The sequence below is a fragment of the Ostrea edulis genome, chromosome 7, assembly GCF_947568905.1.
Source record: "Ostrea edulis chromosome 7, xbOstEdul1.1, whole genome shotgun sequence".
Classification (NCBI taxonomy): domain Eukaryota; kingdom Metazoa; phylum Mollusca; class Bivalvia; order Ostreida; family Ostreidae; genus Ostrea; species Ostrea edulis.
In genome coordinates, this window is record NC_079170.1 from 73,540,014 (window position 1) to 73,567,663 (window position 27,650).

Consider the following 27,650-nt stretch of genomic DNA (forward strand, 5'->3'; position numbering starts at 1 on the left):
GAATCAGTTGAGAGATATAAACACCATATGCAGGTGATAATGGAATATTGCTACATAAATATGGGAAGTTGACGATGGAGAAGTTGAAATCATTCCTTTGTCATAAATTTTAGTTGTTAGTTTGTCGTTAATATCTACTTTCAATAAAATATCTAAATATGAAGCATAAGTGGACGACGAAGGAATCCAGTATAGGACCAATAACTCATATTCATCCCACCCATTGACTGGGATGTTAAATGTGTCTAAACGTGAAGCATGCTTTTGAAAAATTTCGTCTTTCAAAAGGGCAGTTGGAGTACAGGTATGATTACCAAAAGTGGAAGCAATACCGAGGTCGTTTAAAATACAGTTGTAATAATGAGCCTTACAAAAATTGTACATCAATGTCAGCAGATCAGAACTGGTTCACCGATTGTAGACATACATATGTGAGGCATGTGTTTTTTTTTTTATTGTAGACATACATGTACGTATGTTTAGTAAGTGTTTTATGATCTTTCCGTACATATCTATTGCTTACATAACATAATTCATTTCAAGGTTTTCATAACAAATGTGACGTTAAATCTAATACGAAATTTATCTCGATGTAAGCTGATGTCAAAGCAGAGCACTAACAGGCCATGCTTTGTGTTTGTGTTGTTTTACGTCCCATTTTCGAATTGTTGGTTGGTGTAGAGACGTCAGCACTTTAAGGTATTCCATTTATAGTGAAGGGATAATGAACACTTTTGAAGGATTTAGATCAACATAAATGTTTATTGTTAAATAATGATGAAAGTGAAGCAGATGAAATTCACATGACTGGTAAAGGATTGGAAGCTGACCTTTTTGCACTTAAGACGTGTTGGAAGAGTTGTCTGCCCTTTGTAAAAATAAGAAAAATCTAATTTTCTAAAAATGTTTGTGGTCAATGTTTAATTTTATTTCATATTTTCATAAAAAGAAAGTGTATGTAGCATTCTACCAAGAGATTAGTATGAAAATATAATTTGTTTTTAAAATATTGTAATAACACATGCTTTTCCCATATACTTCAATGTTAAATTTTAGGTGAAATAAATCAAGCAGTAAATAAGATTTTGAAAATTCCTATGTTGGATTATTTTTATTTGATGAACTCTTCAAAATGATACCATGATTACAAATATTCCACCATCCATTATTAGATATGAAATATGGTCATTATACATTGAATACCTTAAGGTGCATGGCGGTTACTGTCGCAACACTGAGGTTTCGTTCTCATGACAACGCCTGCCGGGGGCACAGGACTCTGTTTTAAAGGTCGAATACAAAATACTTGCGAATTTCACTTCTAAAGCGGTGTTTGGCGAAGGAAAAGTCACTATTTATTTCAAAAGTTTGACAATGAAAGGTTGAGAAATGCAGGAAGAATTTTGTCATTTTCTTGTTGACCAGTTTCGAAAATATCACATAATTAGACCTACTTCATTTTTTACAGTATCACCAGCATTAAAATATTCACTGTTTCCGGAAAATGTGTATTGTGACTATTGACACCCAACAGTTACTAACGCCATTAAATGAACACAATCATAAAACGGCCGTTAAGCATTTTCATTTTTCATATGTTTAAATTTTTAATCTATAATTAAAAGTTATTTCCTTTTATTGCAACGTAAAAATTACAACAGATATAGACTTCACAGAGGGTATTAGTTAGAATTAGTTGAATTAGCCATCGTAGAAACATTAAATCTACTTGCAGCTATTTTGTTCCTGACATCTCTGTACATAATGAATTCGCCAGCCAGTTGTGCCGTCCAGTATTTCTCATCAAACGTGTCCATCCTAGGATCGGTCCTAGCATAGCAAAGCTTATTGGCTATGTTCTTGTCAACATCATAAAGGTGGATCTTGAAAAATCAAATGAGGTAGCAATGACAAAGTTAGAGATTGTCCCTCTCCCCCCTTAATATCCAGTTTTATTCCAGAGCATATACAAGTTATGATATACATTATCGACATACACATATACACATTATTTCGATGTGAAAAAGTTTCTCCCCGCCTAAATAAAATGCATTTCAAAGATAAAACCCGCATGGTCAAAATTAAAGTTGTTTGAGTTTCTCTTTTCAGAACGTTGAAGAGTTTTTGAAAATGTTACAGTTGATGAATTCTGACGCTTTTAAGCGTTATTAACCCTGTTACAACCCACCTTGATATCGGGCATGGTGAAATTAAACCAGACACCTGACGGATCCTCTGCACTAAAAGTCTGAGTTCCTAGTCTGATGTTTGTATCCCGATCCCTTGCATTGATAAGTCCGTCTGGCTTTCCAGTAACATTTAATATTTTCTTGTGCCACCATGTAGAACTTTCGATTAAAATTCCGCATTCATTTTCTTCAAATGATACTCCCCCTTGTCCTGTGTAGTTTTGACATGAACCTACAGCGGACTGGTATTCTGGAGTAAGTACGTAAATGCGGTTTTTACACATCTGCTGTCTATTTATGTCAAAACATCCCATAGGAACAGTAACAGTAAACTCAATTGAAATTGTCTCGCCTTCTTTGACGGTGTACGTGGAAGACGCAGGCTGAAAATACAATGGGAAAACACATTCGTGGAGAAGCTTAAGTCTACCGAAGTGGAAGATTCATTCATCAAATAATCTAAGTGACGACACTTGACTTTCCTAAGAACGTAAAGGAATGAGGCATCGAATTTGAATTTTAGAAATTTCTCATCTTATATATCCACATCGATTCATTTAGTGATACTATAAAATACATATAAGAGGCTCAAGGACATTAACAGTGACCTGAGTATGATGGAAAAGTGAAAATATTCTAGTGTTGATATTCACATACATTGTATCAACCTTAAAACATTTCAGAGGAGATCTAATGATTGCATATCAACCTGGCGAAAGACCGTTTGATTGCTAGATGGATAGAAGATAGTTTTATGTGAGGAAACGTCTATCAAGCTAATGCATACATCCCACAAAAGCAAAGCGTGTATTCTGAAGCATTTTCATAATACCGAAAACATACAATATGTTGGAAATTCTTAAAATATTTTTAATTTTTAAATCAAAGAACTGTAAAGTGGTGATTTTCAGTTGCTTGTGGATCGAAGTGTTTTGTAAAATGACATCATGTTGCCTGATAGTTCAAAACCATTTAATGTTGAAATGGAGATATTTTGAGGAAGCTTACAAAATAAGGTCCTACTACATTTCATTATTTTTAAACAAAATCCGTCAACTTGCCAACATTAGAGCTTTGTCGATGGAACTAACACAACCAGAACAGGGCAGGCAGTACATGTATACACCATGGGGCCTTGATGTTCACAATGTGTAATTGGTTTCAGACCTTTTTGTCAATTTTAACAATAAAAAATATCCAGTCAAGATTTTTACACTATTGATCTTTGTGACGTTGACCTTGCCGAAATACCATTGGTACACAATTGGATACACCTTCGACTCATAAGCAGCTTTTGAGCCAAATAAGAATTCAAATAATTTCTCCATGACTCCGACAAAACTTGAAATTTTTACACTTGTCCAAATGGATCAGAGTCAAAAGATACCCAAATGTATACGCAAATGTTGTGTAAAGTATGACCTTCAAGCGTTTCTCCATTTAAAGGTGATAGCCCATGCAGACACAAGGGGATAGACACACAGAAGGTTGGACATGGTGATTTCCATATATCTTTTGAAGGATGATTAGATAACCCTGATTACATATATGACACATTCTCAAGTTGAAGGTTTAAAAACTGTTTGAAATGCCGATCGATTGGTTAGTTTGTTGTGTATTGTTTAAAGTCCCGCTTGAGAATTTTTATACATAAGGAGACGTCACCATTGCCGGTGAGGGGCTGCGAAATTCAAGTCTAAGCTCGGCACTCGTGGCTTTTGAACAGTGAGGGGTCTTTATCGTGTCACACCTTTTGTGACACGAAACCTCAATTTGTGCGGTACCAACCAAAGGACCGACCCGTTTAATCACCTCTTACGACAAACAGAAGGTACTGAAAACCTATTCTAACCACCACGAGATCTAAACTATGCCTGATAATTTTCATATAAGTTTCATCTTGTCATCTTGTCTGGCTAAGTAGTTCTTGAGAAGAACATATTCAAATTAATATCACCCTATTCTTGCTTTCCCATCATTATCGTCCGTTGGAAGATTGAATTGTCCTTAATCTTAACAAAATGGAATCCTCTTCATCCAAGACTACTCTATCACAAGTTTGATTGAAATTAAATTAGTGGTTCTTGAGAAGAAGATATTCAAATGCATATCCCGCATTCTTCAATTATCATTATATCCCCTTAGAAGGGGAATTATCCTTCATTTAAACAAAATGGAATATCCTTCACCCAACGATGCCCTGTTATAAGTTTGGTTGAAATCAAAGTAGTGGTTCGTGATAAGTTGAAAACATAAAAACTTTACTCACGACGCACACCCGCACGACGGATAACGACGAACATAAAACAGATAGCAAAATGTCATCTGAATAACCCAAGTGACCTAATAACTCCTGTCCGTTATATGTCCCAGGTCTGAGCAATGATCCAGGAAACACATATACGTCTAGATAACATATATAATACTTCTAGTAACCTTTGATAGGCAGAAAAAGCAGCGATAATTATTCATACGACGAAGTAAGGTCATTACTTTAAATGGTGTAAAAGTGTTGAAAGAAAAAACTCTTGTTTTTTTATAGAACTGCGAACAGCGTTGTTATTGTTCTGAACTTTATGAAAATTCAGCTGCTACTTTGGAGACTAAAATTGCACTCACAAACATCCCTGCTTGGAAGTCCTGACTGTAGTTGTGGTGACCAGGCGTCCCGCCGTCCGATTGCCGTACCCTCACTGAACACTTCACCTGAATAGCAACATTGAATGGAAGAACATATTAGAAGGATCATTTTTCATATCTGATGAACTTACTTCGACTTCGAAAATAACAACACGTTTGAGTTTGTAGCAACGTCAAACATTTTACTGAGAATTTACCTGTTGAGATATGTACATTAAGTGTTATCAAGTGATTAGAAGTTTTTGCTTTTACAATATCTACCAGATACAAGCCTAGTAATTGTCGGTTCATAAAGTTGGTCAGTTGTGCAGCTAGCTAGCAATATCATGAATTTAACCAATTATGAAGTTACATAAAGTATTGAGCCTTGATAAAGTTTAACACACAAAACAGTAATGAATTCTAGTTATGTACACTATGTTTTCTTATATTTCAGCTTTAAAATGAAAATAAACTTAATTATGGTTATACGCGATATTACATTCCAAGTTCAATTGAAAGTTGGGGCTTGGGCATTTTGTCAAGATTACTTTTTAGCAAAGAAGTATAAGAAATATATTGAACTCTTATTATACAATGTAAAACAAATGAAAACAAAATATCTGCCATCTATTCTTCTGTGTCTAATAAATTACCAGAGGTGATATAAGAGTTAAACAGGTTACACAGAAATTCACTATATTAATGGTCACTTCCGCCCCTATCTAGAGTTGAACTCACGGTCTGCGGTACCAAATCTAGCTGAATTGGTACCGTATAAGTTTTACATTATGACCCCTGGGTCGAGGCCTCTGCTGGTGGACTGTTAGTCCCCGAGGGTCTCTACAACCCAGTAGCTAAGTACTTCGTTACTAGCTTGAAAATACGGATGTATATTTAATTGCTGTTATAAAATTTAGAAATTGATTTTAAAATTAAGGATTATCTTCTCATGTATAGCTCTTATCTTTAGACGAATTTGACTCCACTTTTTTGGCACGCTGTTTTTGGCTATGATAGCTCTAAAACTTCATTGTTATTTCGGATTTCCAACATTTTGGTTGAGCATCACTGAAGAGACATTATTTGTCGAAATGCGCATCTGGTGCATAAAAATTGGTACCGTATAAGTTTTACACTATGGGCTAGTGCATTCGACCTTCTAAGCAACTATTGATTTCAACATACATATATGTACAATTCATGTTAATACATGATAGTATAAGAAGTATAATTATCACTTAGAAACAACACTTTGATACAGACTCATAATTTAGCGATTAAAACTACAGGAAAATGTTACAATTTGAATTTTTGATAGCTCTTTTAAACTTTCAATGACGTCATGGGAATATATAAAGTATCTATAAGATGATACTAAAATCAAACGGGAACATTTAAATCAGGATTCAGTAAAGCGTTGTCTTGATAATTCATAGATAAAGATGCTCAAACAATCAAAAGACTATATTCAATTTCCATGTGGTAGATGAGTTAATTTCATGTGTACAATTATGTATCGTTATGGTCATATAGTGTTTGTAATATTCGATACAGATTATTTACCACCTACACATTGTACGCATGTCCACGTTGTAAGAATTCACTACAGACTTACCACCATGTTCATGTTGTATTTATGGACCCAGTCTCTTGGGTAGAGCCAGCTCTGATTGTCCTGGTAGGGTCGATTTTCCACGACTTTCACCTCGTCATTGTTGATGTACCAATAAGTATCATACCAGTACGGACCGCCACTAGGCTCGGGGTGCTGGCATTGAAAAACTGCCTCAACAGGTCGGAACATTGGTGCGTTAGGAAACAGATCGCCGTTTTCCAATGACACATTTACTCTAGGGTCTGTGTTTACGGGTGTATTGGCTAAATCGATAGATATAAATGTGATTTTTAACTACACAGATTATTGTATCGTACAACAAGCGACTGAGTCTTTTCATTTTAATCTAAAAATTGAAATGTAATTATTAAAAAAAGTTTATAACAAAATAGAATTATACTTTTTTCAATGTTATAAATTTACAAATATTTGTGGGATGTATTTTTGTCATAGGTTGAGCACATGTGCAAATTAAAATAACTTATCAAATGTAACAAAAGGGAGTCCTATCGATTGACAATTCTTCTAGCATGAGATCCCATGAACATGCTTTTTATCTCATCTAAGTCAAATGATCAAGTGAGCTTTCATAAACATCCTTCGTCACATTTCCATATGCTTCTCAAGACCTGCTTTGGTGATTTCAAACAAATGTGGCACAAAACAATACTAAGTGAAATCATTTTGAATTTTGTCTTCATTGGCGATGAAATTCCCTCTCAAATGATTGATTGTATATTGATTAACATTCCTTTCAAGAATTTTTCACTCATATGGAGACGTCACCATTTCCGGTGAACCTGAGAAATTTCGGCCTGTGCTAGGCGCTAACGGACCTTACGGAGGGAGGGATCTTCAATGTGCCATACCTGCTGTGACACGGGGCCTCAGTTTTTGCAATGTCATCCGAAGAACCCCCCAATTGGTCGCCTCTTACGACAAGCAAGGGTTACCGAGGACCTATTTTAACTCCATTCCCACGGAACCCTATCAAATGAGATATGATTGATAATAGGGATTGATGAAGATTCATGATAGTTCAAACCCTACACCTTAGGATCGAGGCGGAAAACAACAGGGGTATCGATAATTGCAAAACATATATATAGGAAAATTCATTCGAAAAATCTTCTTAAAAATCGTTTAAATGTAGAAAATATCTCAAATCACTTTGTAAACAACACTGTCTATTTTCCATTCATGATTACCAACCTATGTATATATGACAAAAAAAGCAGTAGATCAAAAAAGGGATCAGGGTTTTACTTTGGAATACCGTATATTGCAATAAGGAATACTTTGAAAATTGGGTTCATTTTTTCATGTTTTCAAGAACCAAAGGATGACAACACGGATAATAAACATTTAAGTATCCTTATAAAGAGAAGAAAACGATGCCCTGGGTTCACAGATGCTGAATAACTAATCAATGCAGTTATTCTTACAGAGCTTAAAATGCATGGCAGTCTGGTAATATTAAAAAATAAGATGCTCGTTGTTTGCTCAGTAATAATTGAATGTTAATCCTCTGTAGCTATCAACACTGTGATGTATATGCGAGTACCTTGACAAGGTGTGAATCCGGTGCTTGACGATTGTCCTGCTGGACACGGGGATCCTTCTCCTGCAGAATTAAAACTAATCTATATTTATCAGGATTTCATTGAGAAGTAACAAACAAAGCTACATATAATTGACAAAAGGCTAGCACGAGACAAAATATACGCTTTATAATTAGTCCGTAATATATTTACGATACTGCACAGAGAATAACGGATAGAATCACTGGGTTTAAATGCAATCTTGTCGGGGTTATCTAAATGATAAATAGTATCAGCAAAAGCATCGAAACTGGAAACTATGTCACACTGTAAGGTCACAGACAACATATTTAATGTACTTCTAGTTTTATTTAACTTTCAAACCTTGATTCATGGTATCATACTGAATAATTGTTAATGCTTCAGGTCAACACATCATCAGAGGATACTAATGTGAAGTATTCCACCATGCATATTTCAAGGTGTTTTATTTGGTTGAAAAAAACCCTCCAACAACGTATAATTAATATATAAAAACTAGGGGGAAACCTGGAATATTTCGCACATTTATTTTACGATTTCAGATTCTAACATGCTATAGCTACTAATATAATAATTATCAGAATCTAGCGTTACAATTCATAAACGTATTTATATAATATACGTAATATAGATTACATATTCTATTTACATCTATGTAAATTAGACTTGAAGAAAAGGTAACAACCATCGTTATTTTATTCAGATACTACACGTTTGGAACTCGAGGCACTTTTCCAAGGAGCCATGCATTTATATCAATATCACGATTTATTGTGAAAACCGGGCAGGAGTACTCTACAGGAACTCTTCGATTAAAGAGATAAAAAAGTAAATTCAGACCTACGTAATGGATACCATGATGGACTTCTACATACGATCAACTTTGATTCGCAATATTACCTATACAGTAGCCAGTGGAGGTCTGAGGAGGCGGCACAAGATAATACACTCTGTATCCCCCACAACTCTTCACTTTTATTGATAATGTCGAGCCACATGTATTAAACAGTCCCACTATACAAGCTGTTCTGGTTACCTCCCCATCAGCATCTGAAGGCAATGTTCCTACAATAGATTAGCATGATTAAATCTTTGCTTTATAAAATAAATTCTCTACTGTATTTGTCGGGTTTAAATCAATTCAAGAACTTTGTATAAAAACCATAAGCGTGTTTTGATATTATACGTACATGTAACTAGGAGATGATCATATCTTATTTTAAGGAATTAATTAATTAGATGTGACAAAAAAGCAAGAGTCATTTGACACTCTAAATTACTTCCCAAAATATGCACACACCTTGCATCCAAATAGGATAAATCGTTCCACACTCGCTTACTAAAGGCGCCGACCCCACCATATCATCTCCTGCTCCACTGTGAAACCGGTACCATCCCGAGTTTAAGAAGTTATCACTGATAGCAACATCTGATGGCTGTAGCCTATAGCCACTAGAGCGTTTGTACTGTCCGCTTAGCAGTTTGTGGCTTGTACATGGATCTAGATAAAGGATTCAAGGAGAAATATCGTCGGAAACGGGTAATTTCCTTTCGAAGCACATATATAGATTCTCTATGGTGAACTTGACTGTTGTTTATCTTAACAATTCATGTGAAGTCTTGACGGATAATGCACTGCTATATGTTGATAATGATGAGAACAGAAAAACTAAAAACAGATGTTCTAGTGCAGCTGTTTTGTGATCGGCATTTTTCCACTGTAACGTCATCATAAAATGATCATTTAAGGGAGCGTGTGTGGAGTCCAAACCGCGGTTTGCGACGATGCAACCAAAGTGCATAAATTAAATTAGAATTGGAACAACTATCTCACCACGCTTTATTTGCAATAGTTGATATTGATTTAAAGGTTTACCGTATTACATGCGTCGCCGGTAAACCTCAGTTTGCAAACTGTAATCAATATTAAACGGTCGCAAATAACAAATACGAAGAGAGAAGATTAATAGAATCCTTTCATTATTACGAGTGTGGGATAGGGAAATTCCACCGAGGGGACAAGATTCGCAGTCTAAGACGAATCTTTGCCGTATCCTAGACAGCGAATCTTGCACCAGAGGTGGAATTCCCCTATCCCACACGAGTAAATAATGAAGGATTATTTTTCTCACATTTTACGTACAGTTTAGTGCTTAAATTTAGGAGCTTTGAGAAAATTCTTAATTTATAAAAATCAGTGTTTGAACCTCGATGCAAAAACTAATTCGATAGACAGAAAGAGCATAACCAAAAATAGTTTACACTGTAAGTATAAACTAAAAAACTCAAGGTTGTCCACGAGAAATCTATACTGCATTAAAATTTAAAGATAACAATGCAAAATACTTTTACTTCACCGTGTAACATAAATTTTCACCGTGTAACGTAAATCATAGAATATATATATGATGTCACAATCAAATGACGTCGCAGCAGAGTGAGACAGAAAAATCTCAGATGGATGTCTCGCATGGGTAAAGTCGGTTTCACACTGGTGATAATGTGAGAAAGATTTTCCTAATTGTTGGTCCGGATATCACTTTCATTTCTAAGGGATGCATTCAATATATCTTAGGATTCAGTGAATAATAAGACAAGCCAAGTATTAGTTACGAATTCCTTTACTGATCGGGCACAATATGGTGTCTGCCCAGCTGACTTCATTTTACACGTGCAAATGTTATACTGGCAAGGTAAAAACGTAAAAGTAGTGAACAGATATCATCACAGGTCTAGTCATTAGATTATTATATCACACAATATCTCCACTGATTATCTAGTCATTAGATTATTATATCACACAATATCTCCACTGATTATCTAGTCATTAGATTATTATATCACTGATCACCTAGTCATTAGATTATTATATCACTGATCACCTAGTCATTAAATTATTATATCACTGATCACCTAGTCATTAGATTATTATATCATTGATCACCTAATCATTAGATTATTATATCACTGATCATCTAGTCATTAGATTATTATATCACTGATCACCTAGTCATTAGATTATTATATCACTGATCACATAGTCATTAGATTATTATATCACTGATCACCTAATCATTAGATTATTATATTACACACTATCCCACTGATCGCCTAGTCATTAGATTATTATATTACTGATCGCCTAATCATTAGATTATTATATCAGTGATCACCTAGTCATTAGATTATTATATCACTGATCACCTAGTCATAAGATTATTATATCACTGATCGCCTAGTCATTAGATTAGTATATCACTGATCACCTAGTCATTAGATTATTATATCACTGATCACCTAGTCATTAGATTATTATATCACTGATCACCTAGTCATTAGATTATTATATCACTGATCACCTAGTCATTAGATTATTATATCACTGATCACCTAGTCATTAGATTATTATATCACTGATTATCTAGTCATTAGATTAGTATATCACTGATCGCCTAGTCATTAGATTATTATATCACTGATCATCTAGTCATTAGATTATTATATCACTGATCACCTAGTCATTAGATTATTATATCACTGATCACCTAGTCATTAGATTATTATATCACTGATCACCTAGTCATTAGATCATTATATCACTGATCATCTAGTCCTTAAATTAGTATATCACTGATCACCTAGTCATTAGATTATTATATCACTGATCATCTAGTCATAAGATTATTATATCACTGATCACCTAGTCATTAGATTATTATATCACTGATCACCTAGTCATAAGATTATTATATCACTGATCACCTAGTCATTAGATCATTATATCACTGATCATCTAGTCCTTAAATTAGTATATCACTGATCACCTAGTCATTAGATTATTATATCACTGATCACCTAGTCATTAGATTAGTATATCACTGATTATCTAGTCATTAGATTATTATATCACTGATCACCTAGTCATTAGATTGTTATATTACTGATCACCTAGTCATTAGATTATTATATCACACGATATCTCCACTTATTATCTAGTCATTAGATTATTATATCACTGATCAACTAGTCATTACATTATTATATCACTGATCACCTAGTCATTACATTATTATATCACTGATCGCCTAGTCATTACATTATTATATCACTGATCACCTAGTCATTAGATTATTATATCACACCATATCTCCAGTGATCACCAGTTTATCAATACTGAAATGTGACTTTTATATCACATTGAGTCTTGACATTATCATTTATCTTCCACAGGATACAATTCTACACTTCTATCATATATTCAACAGCCATGCACATCAGATTGATGAGTTCTAGGGAATGCATATGAATCAAATATGATATAAAAAATCATTTTATTACCGTAGTCGGTTTCGTCCTGTCATTTTTATTACGACAAATGCAGAAATGAAAATTCGTGTAGTGTGCCTGTATGGATTATGACGTAAAATGACTATAAGTAAAATAGGCGAGCAGCTAAAGTTCATCACAGTTGGTGATTTCCTGCAAATTAGTCCGGGGTAGGTGAGAAGTGCCAAAGAAGACATCTTTCAAACGCAAATGTAATAATGTACGTACGATGATGTATACAACATCGTAACCAAATCATGTAGTTCATCAAATTCTAGTTCCCACTACTTCTCGAAGAAGTACATCCAAACATGATAAACGGTGTATTTCATCACCCAGTTCGACATTCGTGCCATTATTTCTCAATTTTGTATATGCAAGGTGAAGATAACGAACAGTGATCAATCTCATAACTCCTACAAGCAATACAAAATAGATAGTTGGGCAAACACGGACCTCTGGACACACCAGAGGTGGGATCAGGTGCCTAGGAGGAGTAAGCATCGCCTGTTGACCGGTCACACCCGCCGTGAGCCCCATATCCTGATCAGGTAAACGGAGTTATCCGCATTCAAAATCAGTGTGCCAAGAACGGGTTAACAATCGGTATGAAACACGTCAGACAGCATTTGACCCATTGCGAGGTTGTATTGACGAACTAGATCGTTATAACGACCATAGAATTTGCAAAATGCTGACTTCAATCGAGACTGTTGAAATCCTTGTACCATCAATTTGTTTGTCAGTAGCTTACCTTGATTTAAAAACTGACTATACCCAGAACAAGCTCTTGCAATCGAATCAGTTGAGATATATAAACACCATATGCAGGTGATAATGGAATATTGCTTCATAAATATGGGAAGTTGACGATGGAGAAACTGAAATGATCCCGTTTGTCATACAGTTGAGTTGTCAGTTTGCCGTTAATGTCTACTTTCAATAAAATATCTAAGTATGAAGCAGAAGTGGACAACTCTGTGGTGTCCTTTATTTCGAGCTCACAGGGATATATCAAATTGACATATGAATGAAAGCTATCATTGTTAATAGACAAAACGTCATCGATATATCTAAAAGTCGAATTGAAGGTCACAACGAGTGATTTTTTCTTCTCACGTAGAAGTTTTTGAATAAATTCTGCTTATATACATTGTACTATGCAAGAATCCCAATGTAACTCAATTTGATTATTCTCAATTTGATAAGATTGACGTAAAGTAGAATAATGATGCATGAAATTTACCATCACTTGCATTATTTTAGTTTTTCATCTAAGAAACATTGAGTGCAGACATGAGCAAAATTCGTATTCAAAACATTAATTTCTCTTTCCAGCAAATAGATGTCATAAAAATTGCTTACTTTCAAACTTTCAATCAATGATTTCTGAAGACATTTATAAAAAGTCAACATTTATCTAAATCATAGTAGAATTGAGAAAATGTGTGACTTTTGATGATCTGTACTTCAATTACTGTACATTTAAGAGACAAATCATGTTCAACTGTATTCGATATGATGTTGATATTGGAATAAAAGAAGATACAATTTTTCTTCAAATTTTTACAATTTTAAGTTTTATGGGGGCTCAGAAAAGTTGATATCACGAAAGGTGAATATAACAAACAGTGATCAATCTCATAACTCCTACACGCAATACAAAATAAAGAGTTGTGCAAACACGGACCCCTGGACACACCAGAGGTAGGATAAGGTGCCTAGGAGGAATAAGCATCCCCTATCGACCGGTCACACCCGTTGAGAGCCCTATATTATAGCATAGTCATTTATCATTAAAATATCAACATAATATTTAGATATTTTATTGAACAGAATTTTCAGCAAACTTAAAACTCAATATGTTGATAACATGGATGACTTCAGCTTCTACTTTCCAGATTTGTGTTGTAAGATTCCATTTTTCCCAACATATAGTGTTTATGTTTCTCAGCTGACTCGATTCGCCAAGGCATGTTTTGTATACGATGTAAAACTTATACGGTACCAATTTTGATGCACCAGATGCGCATTTCGACAAATAATGTCTCTTCAGTGATGCTCAACCGAAATGTTTGAAATCCGAAATAACTCTGAAGTAATAGAGCTAAATATAGCCAAAAACAGCGTGCCAAAAAAGTGGAGCCAAATTCGTCCAAGGATAAGAGCTATGCATGAGGGAGATAATCCTTAATTTTTAAATGAATTTCTAAATTTCATAACAGCAATGAAATATACATCCGTATTTTCAAGCTAGTAACGAAGTACTTAGCTACTGGGCTGTAGAGACCCTCGGGGACTAACAGTCCACCAGCAGAGGCCTCGACCCAGGGGTCATGATGCAAAACTTATACGGTACCAATTTTGATGCACCAGATGTGCATTTCGACAAATAATGTCTCTTCAGTGATGCTCAACCGAAATGTTTGAAATCCGAAATAACTCTGAAGTAATAGAGCTAAATATAGCCAAAAAAATATTGTTAAGTTGATGTTACAGGGTTTCAACAGTCTAGTGTGAAATGAGATTTGTACAATTTCTATGGTCATTATAATGCTCGCAAATACCACCTCTTGAATGCTGTCTGACGTGTTTCATACTAATATGCAAAATCGGAAACATTATTTCGTCTCCAATTCCATCTTGGTTTTTATATTTAGTATTTCCAATGCGATAACGTTTTATGCGTTAACTTGGACAACTTTCGGTAGACAAGCACTTAGAATCAGATATAGTGAGTTCAGGCACAACTTAGCGTCGATTTTGATAGTTAAGGGGTGAGGAGCAAACGGAGAAAAAAGGTGTCGTTATATTTGGAGAAGAAATGGGGGGGGGGGGGGGGGGGCTAAATGTTGCAGCTTATACGTGTCTGGAGATTAATGCATCAATCAATTGTAATTATTCATATCATTTCATATTGGTCGGTTGTTTTAATGACTCAAGAAAATAAATCTCATTAAGTTAACCCCCCCCCCAAAGCACGTGCATAGAGAAACTTCCTTTCACTTTATTAACTTTTTTGTTTATCTTCGCTACCAAAAATCAGAGATTTAATGCATTAACTCTTGTTTTTTTTGGTACTAAGGTATTTACTTGCAACATTCTGAAAAATGCGTTTTAAACCAGGCAGATATTTTTAAAATCAGAAATAAGTAGTATTGAGACAGCATTAATTTGTATACAAGAGTTGCCCAAGTGACGCATAATTTTCGTAACTTCTTTTCTGAGGAATTCCAAAAAAAGTCCGATATCCCGTTTTGTTAGACCATCCTTTTGACTGTGGATTACTCCGTTTACCCGATGAAGACAAATCGCTCACAGTAGGTGTAACCAAGGAACAGGTGATGTTTCTCCTCCTAGGCACCTTGTATTGCTATGGGTCCGTGTTTGCCCTATTCCCAATTTTGTATTCTTTTTCGAATTACAAAATCGATCACTGTACATTTTCTTTACGTCTTCATTCATCCCTTATATATATTCCCTTTTCATCTAATAACATGAGAACAATGCTACGTACCTGCACTTATAACACTGGACAGCAAGAATAACAAGAGGACACAGAGACAGGAAATCATGGTTCTGAAATTACAGTTGATAGAAAGTGATACTATCAGATGATCATCAAAAATGAGTTGTCTCATTTGTTTGTAGGGCCTCCGTGGCCGAGTGGGTTAGATCATCGCGCTCAAAATCACACAGCCGCTCACCTTTGTTGGCGCGGGTTCGAATCCCGTTCGCGCCGGTAAGTGAGAAAGTTTCCCAGTTTACTTTCGGAAGGTCGGTTGAGATATTCCCCAGGTACATTGTATCTGGGTTCTCTCTTCCACCAATAAAAACTGGGCACCACTAGATAACTGAAAAATTGTTGAGTGTGGCGGAAAGCATCAATCAGTCAATCGATCATTTGTTCGTACAAAATGAAATAAATATCGCTTAATGTATACATACATATATATTAAATATCTTCATCAATGTTTGAATACTGTGTCCCATGTCTTTTCAAATTGATTAATAATTGTAGTCTTCTAGACGATAGTGAAAATCTATTTTCGGGCACGATAGAAAACATTTCCATGCATTTTGTCGACATTATTTCTAAAATAATCTTGAACAACAGAGCAGGTAGATTGCAAATAAAATATGATCGTGTTCCACTAAAATACGACAAAGTAACTCATTGTAAAAGGAAGTCTTGTTTTGTCAGTTTTAAAATTGCACATATGTTGCAATAAAGTTTGGGAACGTGAAGAATAGTCAGACCAATTCGTTAAATTATCAGACAAGAAATTGAATGTTTATAAAACACATTCGGGTAAATAAATACGGTAGTTTTTTTTTCAGAATAGCAAGATTTTTGGCAACCAAAGAATACATAAACAAAATGGTATCAACCTCAACAAAAGAAGATATCAGTACAGTATTGCTGGTTTATTTGGGTGTGGTACGAGTACATTTCATATTATACTGACTCAAAGCTGCAGGTTGTCCTGTGTGTGGGATGGGTCCCTCATCTGCTTGTCAAGGATAAAGGCACAGTTCGAAATTAATAGATTACTGTTTTTCTTAGAATGTTCACAACTGATTCGTTGATGCTACCATCGGTTCACCGTAAGGCCATAATATCTTATTTGAGTATAGATCTGCTTAGAGTTATGCATACTGATGAATGGAATTCAAAAGGGTAGTGGAAATTTTAGAATACATTTACCGTTGATTTGTTTACTTTGATAATTTCCCCACAATTTTACCTGACAACCCTCGTATTATTTGGACCTATACAATCAGTATTGAACTGGTATCTTGTATTATTTGGACCTATACAATCAGTATTAAATTGGTATCTCGTTAGTCAGAATATCTTGTACGGATGTGGCGATAAGCATAGAAGCTTCCTTTCTTAGACAAGATCACAAAACTGTCATAAATGTATAATCATATAGATAATATATACACCAATATCTGGGCGGCATCCTTAAGTAACAGATATCGTAAAAAGTATTGAGACTTATCGGTAAAAACAAAACCACACAGTGATATTTCTGTTAATTAATGATATCCGTACTTACGTGATGGCTACACAGTAAATGAGTAAAGTGACCGTTAGATCTAGAGATATAATGTGACGCATATATGTACACCTGATTGGTAGCTTTATTAAATGATTATATCAAAAGAATATTTGACATTGCAGCCAGGAAGTAAATTCAGCTCATTGTTGGAAATTGATTTTAAACACCGTGATAGATTCCAGTGTGTTGGCTCTATTCTGAGAGCTGGGTAATATGAAACAATTCAAATTTAGCGTTGTGTAATTGCCTTGGGACTTTTAAACTTCTTGTGCATTTTGATACTACTTCTTTGCCAGATTTTGATAAATTGTTTTTCCCCTCTAACAGGACCCATAATTACAATATATTTTTACTTTATTTTTTAATATTGCAATGCATCTTATCATAAGCTAATACAAATTGCATTTAGGTACCACAAGAACCCATAGAGGACGTTTATCTTATCCATTAGCTTTCAATATTTCCATTTCTGAAGTTATTTCAGGACCAAAGTTTTAAATAATTAGCAAATTCCAGAAAACAGACAAATAAATACGGATTCCTGACCTAATCATTTGTGATAAAAATAAAATTGTATTTGGCGATATTGGCATGACCGTTTAATCAAAGATGCAATATAACAGATACTGACAGAGCTATGCATGGACAAATATGATACATTTGCATCAGATAATATATGCTACATGTATATAGATACATATAATGCGCCGAACCTACAATATGGCATGATATCTCAGATGTAAAATACACAATTATGAAATAAAAAATCTTTATCTGATGAGTACGCACCGGCGACACTATTTCAATCAAAATTATGCCAAAATAAAACCCAGGACTCACCATCTGCCAAAACTAAAAGGCGGCAATTTTTCATTCACTAAATATATATTTTTGAGCTTGTATGTACCATGTACACAGTGTCAGCCAAATAGTTATATATGAATATAGAGATATGTCATAGCTTCTATGTACACCAATTGAGATATAAATATAGATATATCTATATGACTATATATATATACATGTATATATATATATATATATATATATATATATATATATATATATATATATATATATATATATAATCAAAATAGAAAGAGTTGATATCACACAGTCAAAATAATTCAATAAAAAAAGCAGGAAAATCTACAGTTCCAAAATATATTTAAATCACTAGCGCTTTCTGGATTTTAACATCCATCCTCAGGTGAATACAAATTTTAAATAATGAATACAAAGTTGTTTATCTTAGAGACGTCTCTAAGATAAACAACTTCGTATTCATTATTTAAAATTTGTATTCACCTGAGAATGGATGTTAAAATCCAGAAAGCGCTAGTGATTTAAATATATTTTAGGACTGTAGATTTTCTTGCTTTTTTATTGAATTATATATATATATATATATATATATATATATATGTATATGTATGTATGTATGTATGTATGTATGTATATATATATATGTATATATATATATATATATATATACAAAGCACTAAAATGACCAACGACACGAACAACGAGATTGTCTAATTTTCGGGACGACCCGTCCCTTCTTCAGGACAAACGAAAACAATTACATAATGTGGTCAATATCAACAGAGCATAATAACAAAAACTACATATAAATACATCTAGCACTACAACTACATTATCTACAAACGTATTTACAACGCAGACTACATGTTTTTGGTCTTTAGGCTTGCCAATCAATGTTAAAAGTGGAGCGAATTAGGACATGCCTTATTCGTCCAAAGAGCTGATCCAAAATGTCCGAAAAGAAAAACAATAAACTTAATTAATCTAGTTCCACTTGAGATTAATTAAGTTTATTGTTTTTCTTTTCGGACATTTTGGATCAGCTCTTTGGACGAATAAGGCATGTCCTAATTCGCTCCACTTTTAACATTGATTGGCAAGCCTAAAGACCAAAAACATGTAGTCTGCGTTGTAAATACGTTTGTATATTAGTGTAGTTGTAGTGCTAGATGTATTTATATGTAGTTTTTGTTATTATGCTCTGTTGATATTGACCACATTATGTAATTGTTTTCGTTTGTCCTGAAGAAGGGACGACCCGAAATTTGACAATCTCGTTGTTCGTGTCGATGGTCATTTTAGTGCTTTGTATAATTTTTTGTATTTGACCTTGTATCCATGTTGTGGATCCGACACTTTGAGGTATCGGGTGTTGTTGGAACTTTAGTGCTTATATATATATATATATATATATATATATATATATATATATATATATCTGCACATGTATGCCATGATATGTGTGTGAGAAATACATATCAACAAAAGCAATTTTACAAGATGTATGTATATTCAAGATAGATATATTTATATGACTATTTCTTTGCTTGTACTAAAGGTGAATGCTGAGACAGAATAGGAGGTCAATAATGCGCTTGCTTCGAAAATAATAAGAAAGGGGGGACTATTAAGAAGGGGAGTGTTGAAGAACTGCTTATAAGAGTTGTCGTTCTTTTCCTAACCCATAATACTACTATGCGCATGAAATAACACTGTAATAAACAGGCATTACATGTAATGATACATTTATTTTGTTCAGGGTATACAAAGTTTGAATATGTTTGCATATATACACATTTATTCTCTCGCAAATCATCTTTTGGAAGATATCCTTCAGCTGTGCAATAAGTTTTCAGAATTTTCCTTTTCATCTTCAGGATCAAGCTGGTGTGAGAAAATAGAAAAAAACCAAAACCTTGATGTTCAATGCACTGTGTCATGTGCAACAAAAATATATTTCCCTTAAGGGTTTGAATCCCAACCATTCTAAAGATATTTGAACAATAAAACATTTATGCTGGTTGGGATGACCCCGGGGCACTAACCCATAAGAATAATCAATGCATCGTGATATGTGCAGGAGGAAGTCATATTGTTTAGTGGTCATTACCTCCAATTTCCACAATCATGAAATATGGTTTGGGATAACCCCAGACACTTGTCCAACAGAATACTCAATGCATATTGACATATGCAACAATAATATTTATGGTATAGAGTTTGTATTGAAAGGTAAAGACTTGTGTGCGGGTATTACTGTCATATGACGGCTTCTAGCTATATTGTTTACAAAAATCTGGTTCCCAAAACTCCTCTTACATTTTATGCAGTAGCCAAATAATATTTTAGGAAATAGTTGATGGCGTCCTATAGATGTGCTACAAGGTTTCAGAATGTTCAATTTCACCCTGAGGTCTAAATAGGGGTAGAAAAACAACATTTTTCTCAATTAACCCACGCCCTGCTTCTCAGAAATTTCTCTTACATTCTACGCAGCAGCACTTTAAGCAGTAGCTAAACATCTCTTGGAAGTTGATTGTTAGTGTCCTTCACATGTTCAATAAGTTTTCAGAATTTTTCTTCCACCTTGATGGACAAATAGGGGGGGGGGGGGAAACGCCGAACAAAAACTTTGTGTTCAGTGCATTGCGTCATATGCAACAAGAATATATTGGATTTAAGCGGTGAAATATCAACCATTTTAAAAATATTTTACAATATAAAAAAAATGATGGGATTGAAGTGATCCCGGGGCAATTGCCCATCAGAATACTGAATGAAAGGTGAAGATAACAAACAGTGATCAATCTCATAATTCCTATGAGAAATACAAAATAGAGAGTTGGGTAAACATGGATCCCTAGACACACCAGAGGTGGGATCAGATGCCTCGTGATACGTGGAGTGAAATATAATATGGTTTAGGGGCCAGGAAATTAATTGTTTTAAATATAGTTCAACAATTATGAAATAGGGTTTTGGATGTCCCCATCAACATAATACTCACAAAGTGTAATACATTCCGACATCTGCCGCAAGAAAATATATAGTTTAGAGTATATCTAAAGGCAAAAACTTGCTTGCATATATTTCTTCTAATGACAGAGTCCAGTTCTACAATTTGTATCAAAAGTAAACACATTGGAAATGTACATATTACTAAAGGCTATACGTACTAAAAGATATCATACAAATTATAAATTTGAATTTTCATTCCTCTGTTTCTCGGCACTGTACCTTTTAATTTAATTAGAAAAGTACAAAAACAATTGAAAAAAGCGACAATAAATCGCTATGATAGTAGAATTTAGAAGAAAAAATGATACACTGTCTTTGGAAGACTCTGACTTCAATTGTTTGTTTACTATAAGGTATGTAAACATTAGACAAGAAGTTGTCTCAATACGCAACTTCCGAGATATCAGCTTCCCGGTGATGGAGGTATGTTCAGTGTTCTGTTGAACGCTTGGTTGGGTACAATATGTATACATACACTATAGACTAGCTATGTAAATACGGATAAAAGTAATGAAAATGTAAATTTTGTTTATATCAGCCATTGGTATACATTAAACTGACCATATCAAGAATAATATTTGTTTGAATTAGGCCATTAATTAAATCTGAAGTTATCTTTTATTTCCTCCTCTGCATGAGTGATATTTTAATCAAAGAAAAATAGTAATTATCGATTTTTGTTTGAGCTAATTTATTATTAAATACTAATAAACTTACTAATATTGTGTGTCCCTGCAGATTGGGTGGTTGCATGATGTCTGATAATCGGCCCAAAGGCAATATATAAATGCAGCGATAAGCATTTGTACCCACCGCGTGTGGACGATAGTATGTTTTGCGTCTCATTGTGCATAAGAGTTCCACAAAGGGAAAGAACTATTGGGCAACTTGGAAATTGTATATATATATATATATATATATATATATATATATATATATATATATTGACCAATCATTGATAATTATTGGTGTCATAATTTTAGATACACTGACATGGTTACTGAAACCATGAAGCTTGGAGTTTGGACGTACCATTTGCTATGATCTGGGCTAAAGGATTTATAATGGAGTACAAATGTTTAGCATCGGTTAATTGCAAATCAAATATGATCGTGTTGCACTTAAATACGCCAAAGTAATGCATAGTAAAGGGAAATGTCTACGAGTATTGTCAGTTTTAGAATTGCACACACCTTGCAATAAGACATGGGAATGTGGGGAATATTCAGACCAAATTGCTAGATTATTAGACAAGAAATTAAATTGAATGTTTATAAGACACATTCTGGTTAACAAATACAGTAGTTTTATTAAGAAGAACCCATGTACTGTTTGGGCAAATGTATCAACCAAAATGAATTTTCAAAATTTCAATTAATATAATTTCAAAATTTAAATGTAAGTCTATTGTTGAAAATATCAAAAATATTTTTGATCAAATAGGAAATGAAAAAAGAGCATGCAGGTGTATACTTTTTTGCGTACATCATCCTGCCAGACCATTGGTGGAGCCCCGTTCACATGCGCTGATTTACTCACGCGGTGTAAATTTTGCATGTATGCAAAATTTGCACCAGTGTGTAAAAGTATATTTGCTAAGCGTTCACATGGTACTTAACAAATTAGAGTCAAATGGCAAAGATTCTCGAAGTTTGATAAAGATGGTGGATTATTTTCGATCGAGAAGGAGGATTTTCCCTTACTGTGTAATATTCGGTAACAAATTTGATTGATCAAGATATATTTACGACACTCTATGCAATATGATGTTTGCAGAAAGACAGTTTATTTCATGAGAAAACCGATCTCATATTATGTAAAACTTATACGGTACCAATTTTGATGCACCAGATGCGCATTTCGACAAATAATGTCTGTTCAGTGATGCTCAACCGAAATGTTTGAAATCCGAAATAACTATGAAGTTTTAGATCTAAGTATAGCCAAAAACGGCGTGCCAAACAAGTGGAGCCAAATTTGTCCAAGGATAAGAGCTATGCATGAGGGAGATAATCCTTAATTTTGAAAAGAATTTCTAAATTTTATAACAGCAATTAAATATACATCCGTATTTTCAAGCTAGTAACGAAGTACTTAGCTACTGGGCTGTAGAGACCCTCGGGGACTAACAGTCCACCAGCAGAGACCTCGACCCAGGGGTCATAATGTAAAACTTATACGGTACCAATTTTGATGCACCAGATGCGCATTTCGACAAATAATGTCTCTTCAGTAATATAGGGTTATTGAATTTATATTGGTGAATTTTGGCACTCGTTGGCTATAAAAATACACGTGCTTGCGAGTGTATTTTGACAGCCAAAGAGTACCAATATCCACCTGTATAAATTCAATAACTCTTTTATTATATAGCTTAAGTATTTAGTTGTAACATTATACCCCTTTTCACTAAAATACTCCAAAATAGACGAGAATTCGTCAATATTGGCTTTTAAGGTGAAGGTGTGCAATATCAGCACGCATTTCGTAACTGTTCAATATTCAACCTGAAATTAATACATGAAGCAAATTGATTTTGTGAATGGGGATATCATAATTCCTGTACAGTAAAACATTTTACTTAAATTAAATATCAAATACCGGCTCTTTAAGATTCGGAGAACCGGCGTCTGTCATTTTGGTTTGTTTATGTCGTTACGGTAACGTCAATATTGAACGCTCATACTCGGAATGTTTCAGGCGCATACAATTTACGCTATGCAAAGTTACCGTTCAATAAATTCTCAGGATATTGAACGCTAGCATTCTCTAGATTTTACGCAGATTTTATAATAGAATAATTATTAGGTATATAATAATCGGTGATACTGCATTTGATCCTCTTCGAAGCTGATCCCTCGTGATCCACAGTGATGACTCCTCGAGTGTGACGTTGTATACGGTGTGTGCGTTCACATGACGAAAAATACACTAGGAGTAAATATACACATATGCAGAAGTAAATTTGCATCTGGTCTGAGTAGGTGCAGATTTACACCCGGATGTATATTTGCACATATGTATATTTACTTTTGCATATATGCAATTGCGTTCACATGCTCAAATTTACACCCGGGTGCAGATTTTGCATACATGCAGATTTTGAGTAAATCAGGGCATGCGAACAGGGCTAAATCCGGATTGATATATTAAAAAAACGGTGCAAAATATACTCTGGTATCTAATCTCATTCCACTTGTGTTTCCATGTAATTTGTGGTATCTGTTTGTGGATGTTTTTTAATGAAAATGCATGGCGCATCATTGTAAATACTATCGTATTATATTGTATTATTTAAGAGATGAACTAATTATTTGTAAGAAATGTTTGCAATTCGTTTGATCCTGCATGTAGTATCAATAAAACATGTTCAAAACAAAACAACCGTAACAATATACAAATATACGAGGGGTGTGCCGCACAATCGTGGACAATGTGTTTTTAAGGCAAGATATAATTCATGCACTAAACCGAACATTTCTACAAGTGTTTTTCTATCATATTTATGTTTAACTTTGATTTGTTAATAAAATATCAACGAAATGAAACATATATTCTACTCGGATATTGGTAAAGTACTGTCCACAAGCACACGGGTTTTATTAGAGAATACGCAATTGATACCGGTATTTTCAAGTAAAATGAATCAAATCAGACATGATGCAGTAAGAATGATCATAGTTTATGTCAATATCTATTGTGACATCACATTACAAATTAAGCATTTGCGTCACACTTTTGACAGTTTGTGCTGCATTTGAAATGCATCAGTGGTAAACTACACAGCCAAACAAATACGGCGATGCTTGATGATATTACGAGGCACCAAAGAGAAATTCAATTTTGTATATAGATTTAGGAATGGCGCCTTTACGGACTGTTAAGCGATTACAGACGACAGAGAATTACAGGAATGACACTAGATCTTTTATATACAAATACCATGGTCAATTATTAGTGAAGGTTTGGCATCAAATACCATGGTAAACCAAAGCATACATAGACAAAATGCTATCAAACGCGGCGAAAAAAAGATATCATTACAGTCTTGCTGGTTTAGTTGAGTGTGGTACGAGTACATTTCATATTATACTGACTCAAAGCTGCAGAGTGTTCCTCTCCTGCTTGTCGTGGATCAAAGCACAGTTCGAAATTCCTAGATCGTGGTAGTGTTGATCAAACTTTTCTTAGAATTTTCACAGCTGATTCTTTGATGTTAACATCGGTGCACCGTAAGGTGATACCAGAAATGAAATGCCTTTTTCATTTTATTTGAATATACATCTGTTTGAAATGTGTTATACATACTGATGAACACAATAGTGAAAATTGTAGAATTCAAAGTTGACCAAATTTAATTTCATAACTATTCCACGATTTTACCGGAAAATTTCGTATTATTTGGATCAATACAATCAATATTAAACCGGTACCTCTTATTATGTTGACCTAAACAATCAATATTAAACCTGCACCTTGTATTATGTGCACCTATACAATCAATATTAAGCCGGCACCTCGTGTTATGTGCACCTATACAATCATGCCTCGTTCACACGAAGAATTAAACGTAAGTTAATGCGAATTAAATCTGAACCACGTTCACACGGATATTCTAATGCGCATTAATTTACTTCGAATTAAAATTTATGTCGCGATTTATTGGGAATTAAATTTACTTTGCATTAGCGCCGTTTGAACGCAAAGAGAAGCTAATGTGCATTGAATGTAGACACATGCGTAATGGCATCTTTGGATCACATGCATCATACCCGTGATCAGCTATATATGTTAATGATAGTTTTGTTGGCAAAACTAATCAAAATGATTACAATAACTAAAAAACATGTACAAACAGTATATCGTTAGATAATGTCAGACGTAAATATGTGCTCTGCATAGGCATACTGAGTAATACATGTATATGAAAGAAATTGCTTTCAGATAGAACAAAATGTTTTAAAATAATATATTATGATTTTCCTTTTTATATGCCGCTCATTGTTAAAATGTTATACCATATGACGTCATAGTAGACTTATAATACGAATTAGTAATTAAAAATTACGTCACAGCAGTAGTCAGCGGAATGATGAAAGAGATCTCCCGAGGTTTTTAAAACCGTGCTAGCAATATAGAGTGAATGCTGGTCGTCAGTTGGAATAAGTACTTTCTTGGGACCATATAAAACAAACACGATGAAACTCTTTGCATGTAGAGCAGTTGCATGTACATTGTTAACATAATTATATATAGTGTTTTGAATAATGAATTCTGTATCTACACAATATCCATTAAAAGATCTATGAAATAATTTTCAACGATATAAACATGTAGTCTATTTTTTCATTCATTTCGCGCACCCATTGATTTAGAAATGCATACGAATTTAATGCACATTAGTTTACTTGGCATTAAATATTACTGCCGTGTGAAATCTATTTAATTCGAATTAATTTAATAAATTAATGCGCATTATTTTACTTCGCATCAAATTTAATGCGAAGTAAAATTTAATGCGCATTCGTGTGAACGAGGCATCAGTATTGAATTAGTACTTCATTAGTCAGAATATCTTGCACGGATGCGGTAATAAGCAGAGGAGCTACCTTTCTTAGACTAAAATCACAAAATTATCATAAATGTATGATTATATGGATAATATATACATCAATTTCTTTACGTTGTACCAGGAGGTATTATAAAGTAACAACTATCCCCCAAAATATTCAGCGTTATTGGTAAAAACAAAACCACACAGTGATATTTCTGTTAATTAATGATATCCGTACTTACGTGATGGCTACCCAGAATATGAATAAAGTGACCGTTAGATCTAGAGATAAGATGTGACGCAACATACATATCTGTACACCTGATTGGTAGCTTCGTTAAATGATTATATCAAAAGAATATTTGACATTGCTGCCAGGAAGTAAATTCAGCTCATTGTTGAAAATTGATTTTAAACACCGAGATAGATTCCAGTGTGTTGGCTCTATCTTGAGAGCTGGGTATTTTGAAACAATTCAAATTTAGCGTTGTGTAATTGTCTTGGAGCTTTTAAAGTTATTGTACATTTTGATATTACCTCTTTGGCAGAATGTATTTGCAAGTTTGATAGATTTATCCCCCTCTAACGGGGCCCATAATTACTATATATTTTTGCTTTATTTTTTAAATATTGCAATATATCTTATCATAAAGCTAATAGAAATTGCATGTAAATACCATAAGAATCCATAGAGTACGTTTATCTGATCTATTTGTTTTCAATATTTCCATTTCTGAAGTTATTTCAGGACCTAAGTCTTAAATAATTAGCAAATTACAGAAAACAGAAAACATACAAATTAATACAGATTCCTGACCTAATTATTTGTGATAAAAAATAAAATTGTAT

The 27,650-nt window shown here is 34.0% G+C and overlaps 1 protein-coding gene across 1 annotated transcript in view; it reads right to left on the bottom strand.

Annotated features, from left to right (window-relative positions):
- The window catches only part of LOC125655410 (von Willebrand factor D and EGF domain-containing protein-like), a 41,749-nt gene extending 14,626 nt beyond the window's left edge, over nucleotides 1–27,123 (bottom strand). Inside the window, exons 1-9 of the mRNA XM_048885680.2 lie at nucleotides 27,044–27,123; nucleotides 15,853–15,914; nucleotides 9,310–9,510; nucleotides 8,910–9,074; nucleotides 7,991–8,050; nucleotides 6,427–6,689; nucleotides 4,809–4,895; nucleotides 2,189–2,572; nucleotides 1,734–1,883 (exon numbers count right to left, since the gene is read on the bottom strand). Of these exons, the coding sequence (XP_048741637.2) occupies nucleotides 1,734–1,883; nucleotides 2,189–2,572; nucleotides 4,809–4,895; nucleotides 6,427–6,689; nucleotides 7,991–8,050; nucleotides 8,910–9,074; nucleotides 9,310–9,510; nucleotides 15,853–15,914; nucleotides 27,044–27,108 (1,437 nt within the window). The 5' untranslated portion in view covers nucleotides 27,109–27,123. The remainder of the gene's footprint in view (nucleotides 1–1,733; nucleotides 1,884–2,188; nucleotides 2,573–4,808; nucleotides 4,896–6,426; nucleotides 6,690–7,990; nucleotides 8,051–8,909; nucleotides 9,075–9,309; nucleotides 9,511–15,852; nucleotides 15,915–27,043) is intronic.
- Nucleotides 27,124–27,650: the final 527 nt, after the last annotated feature.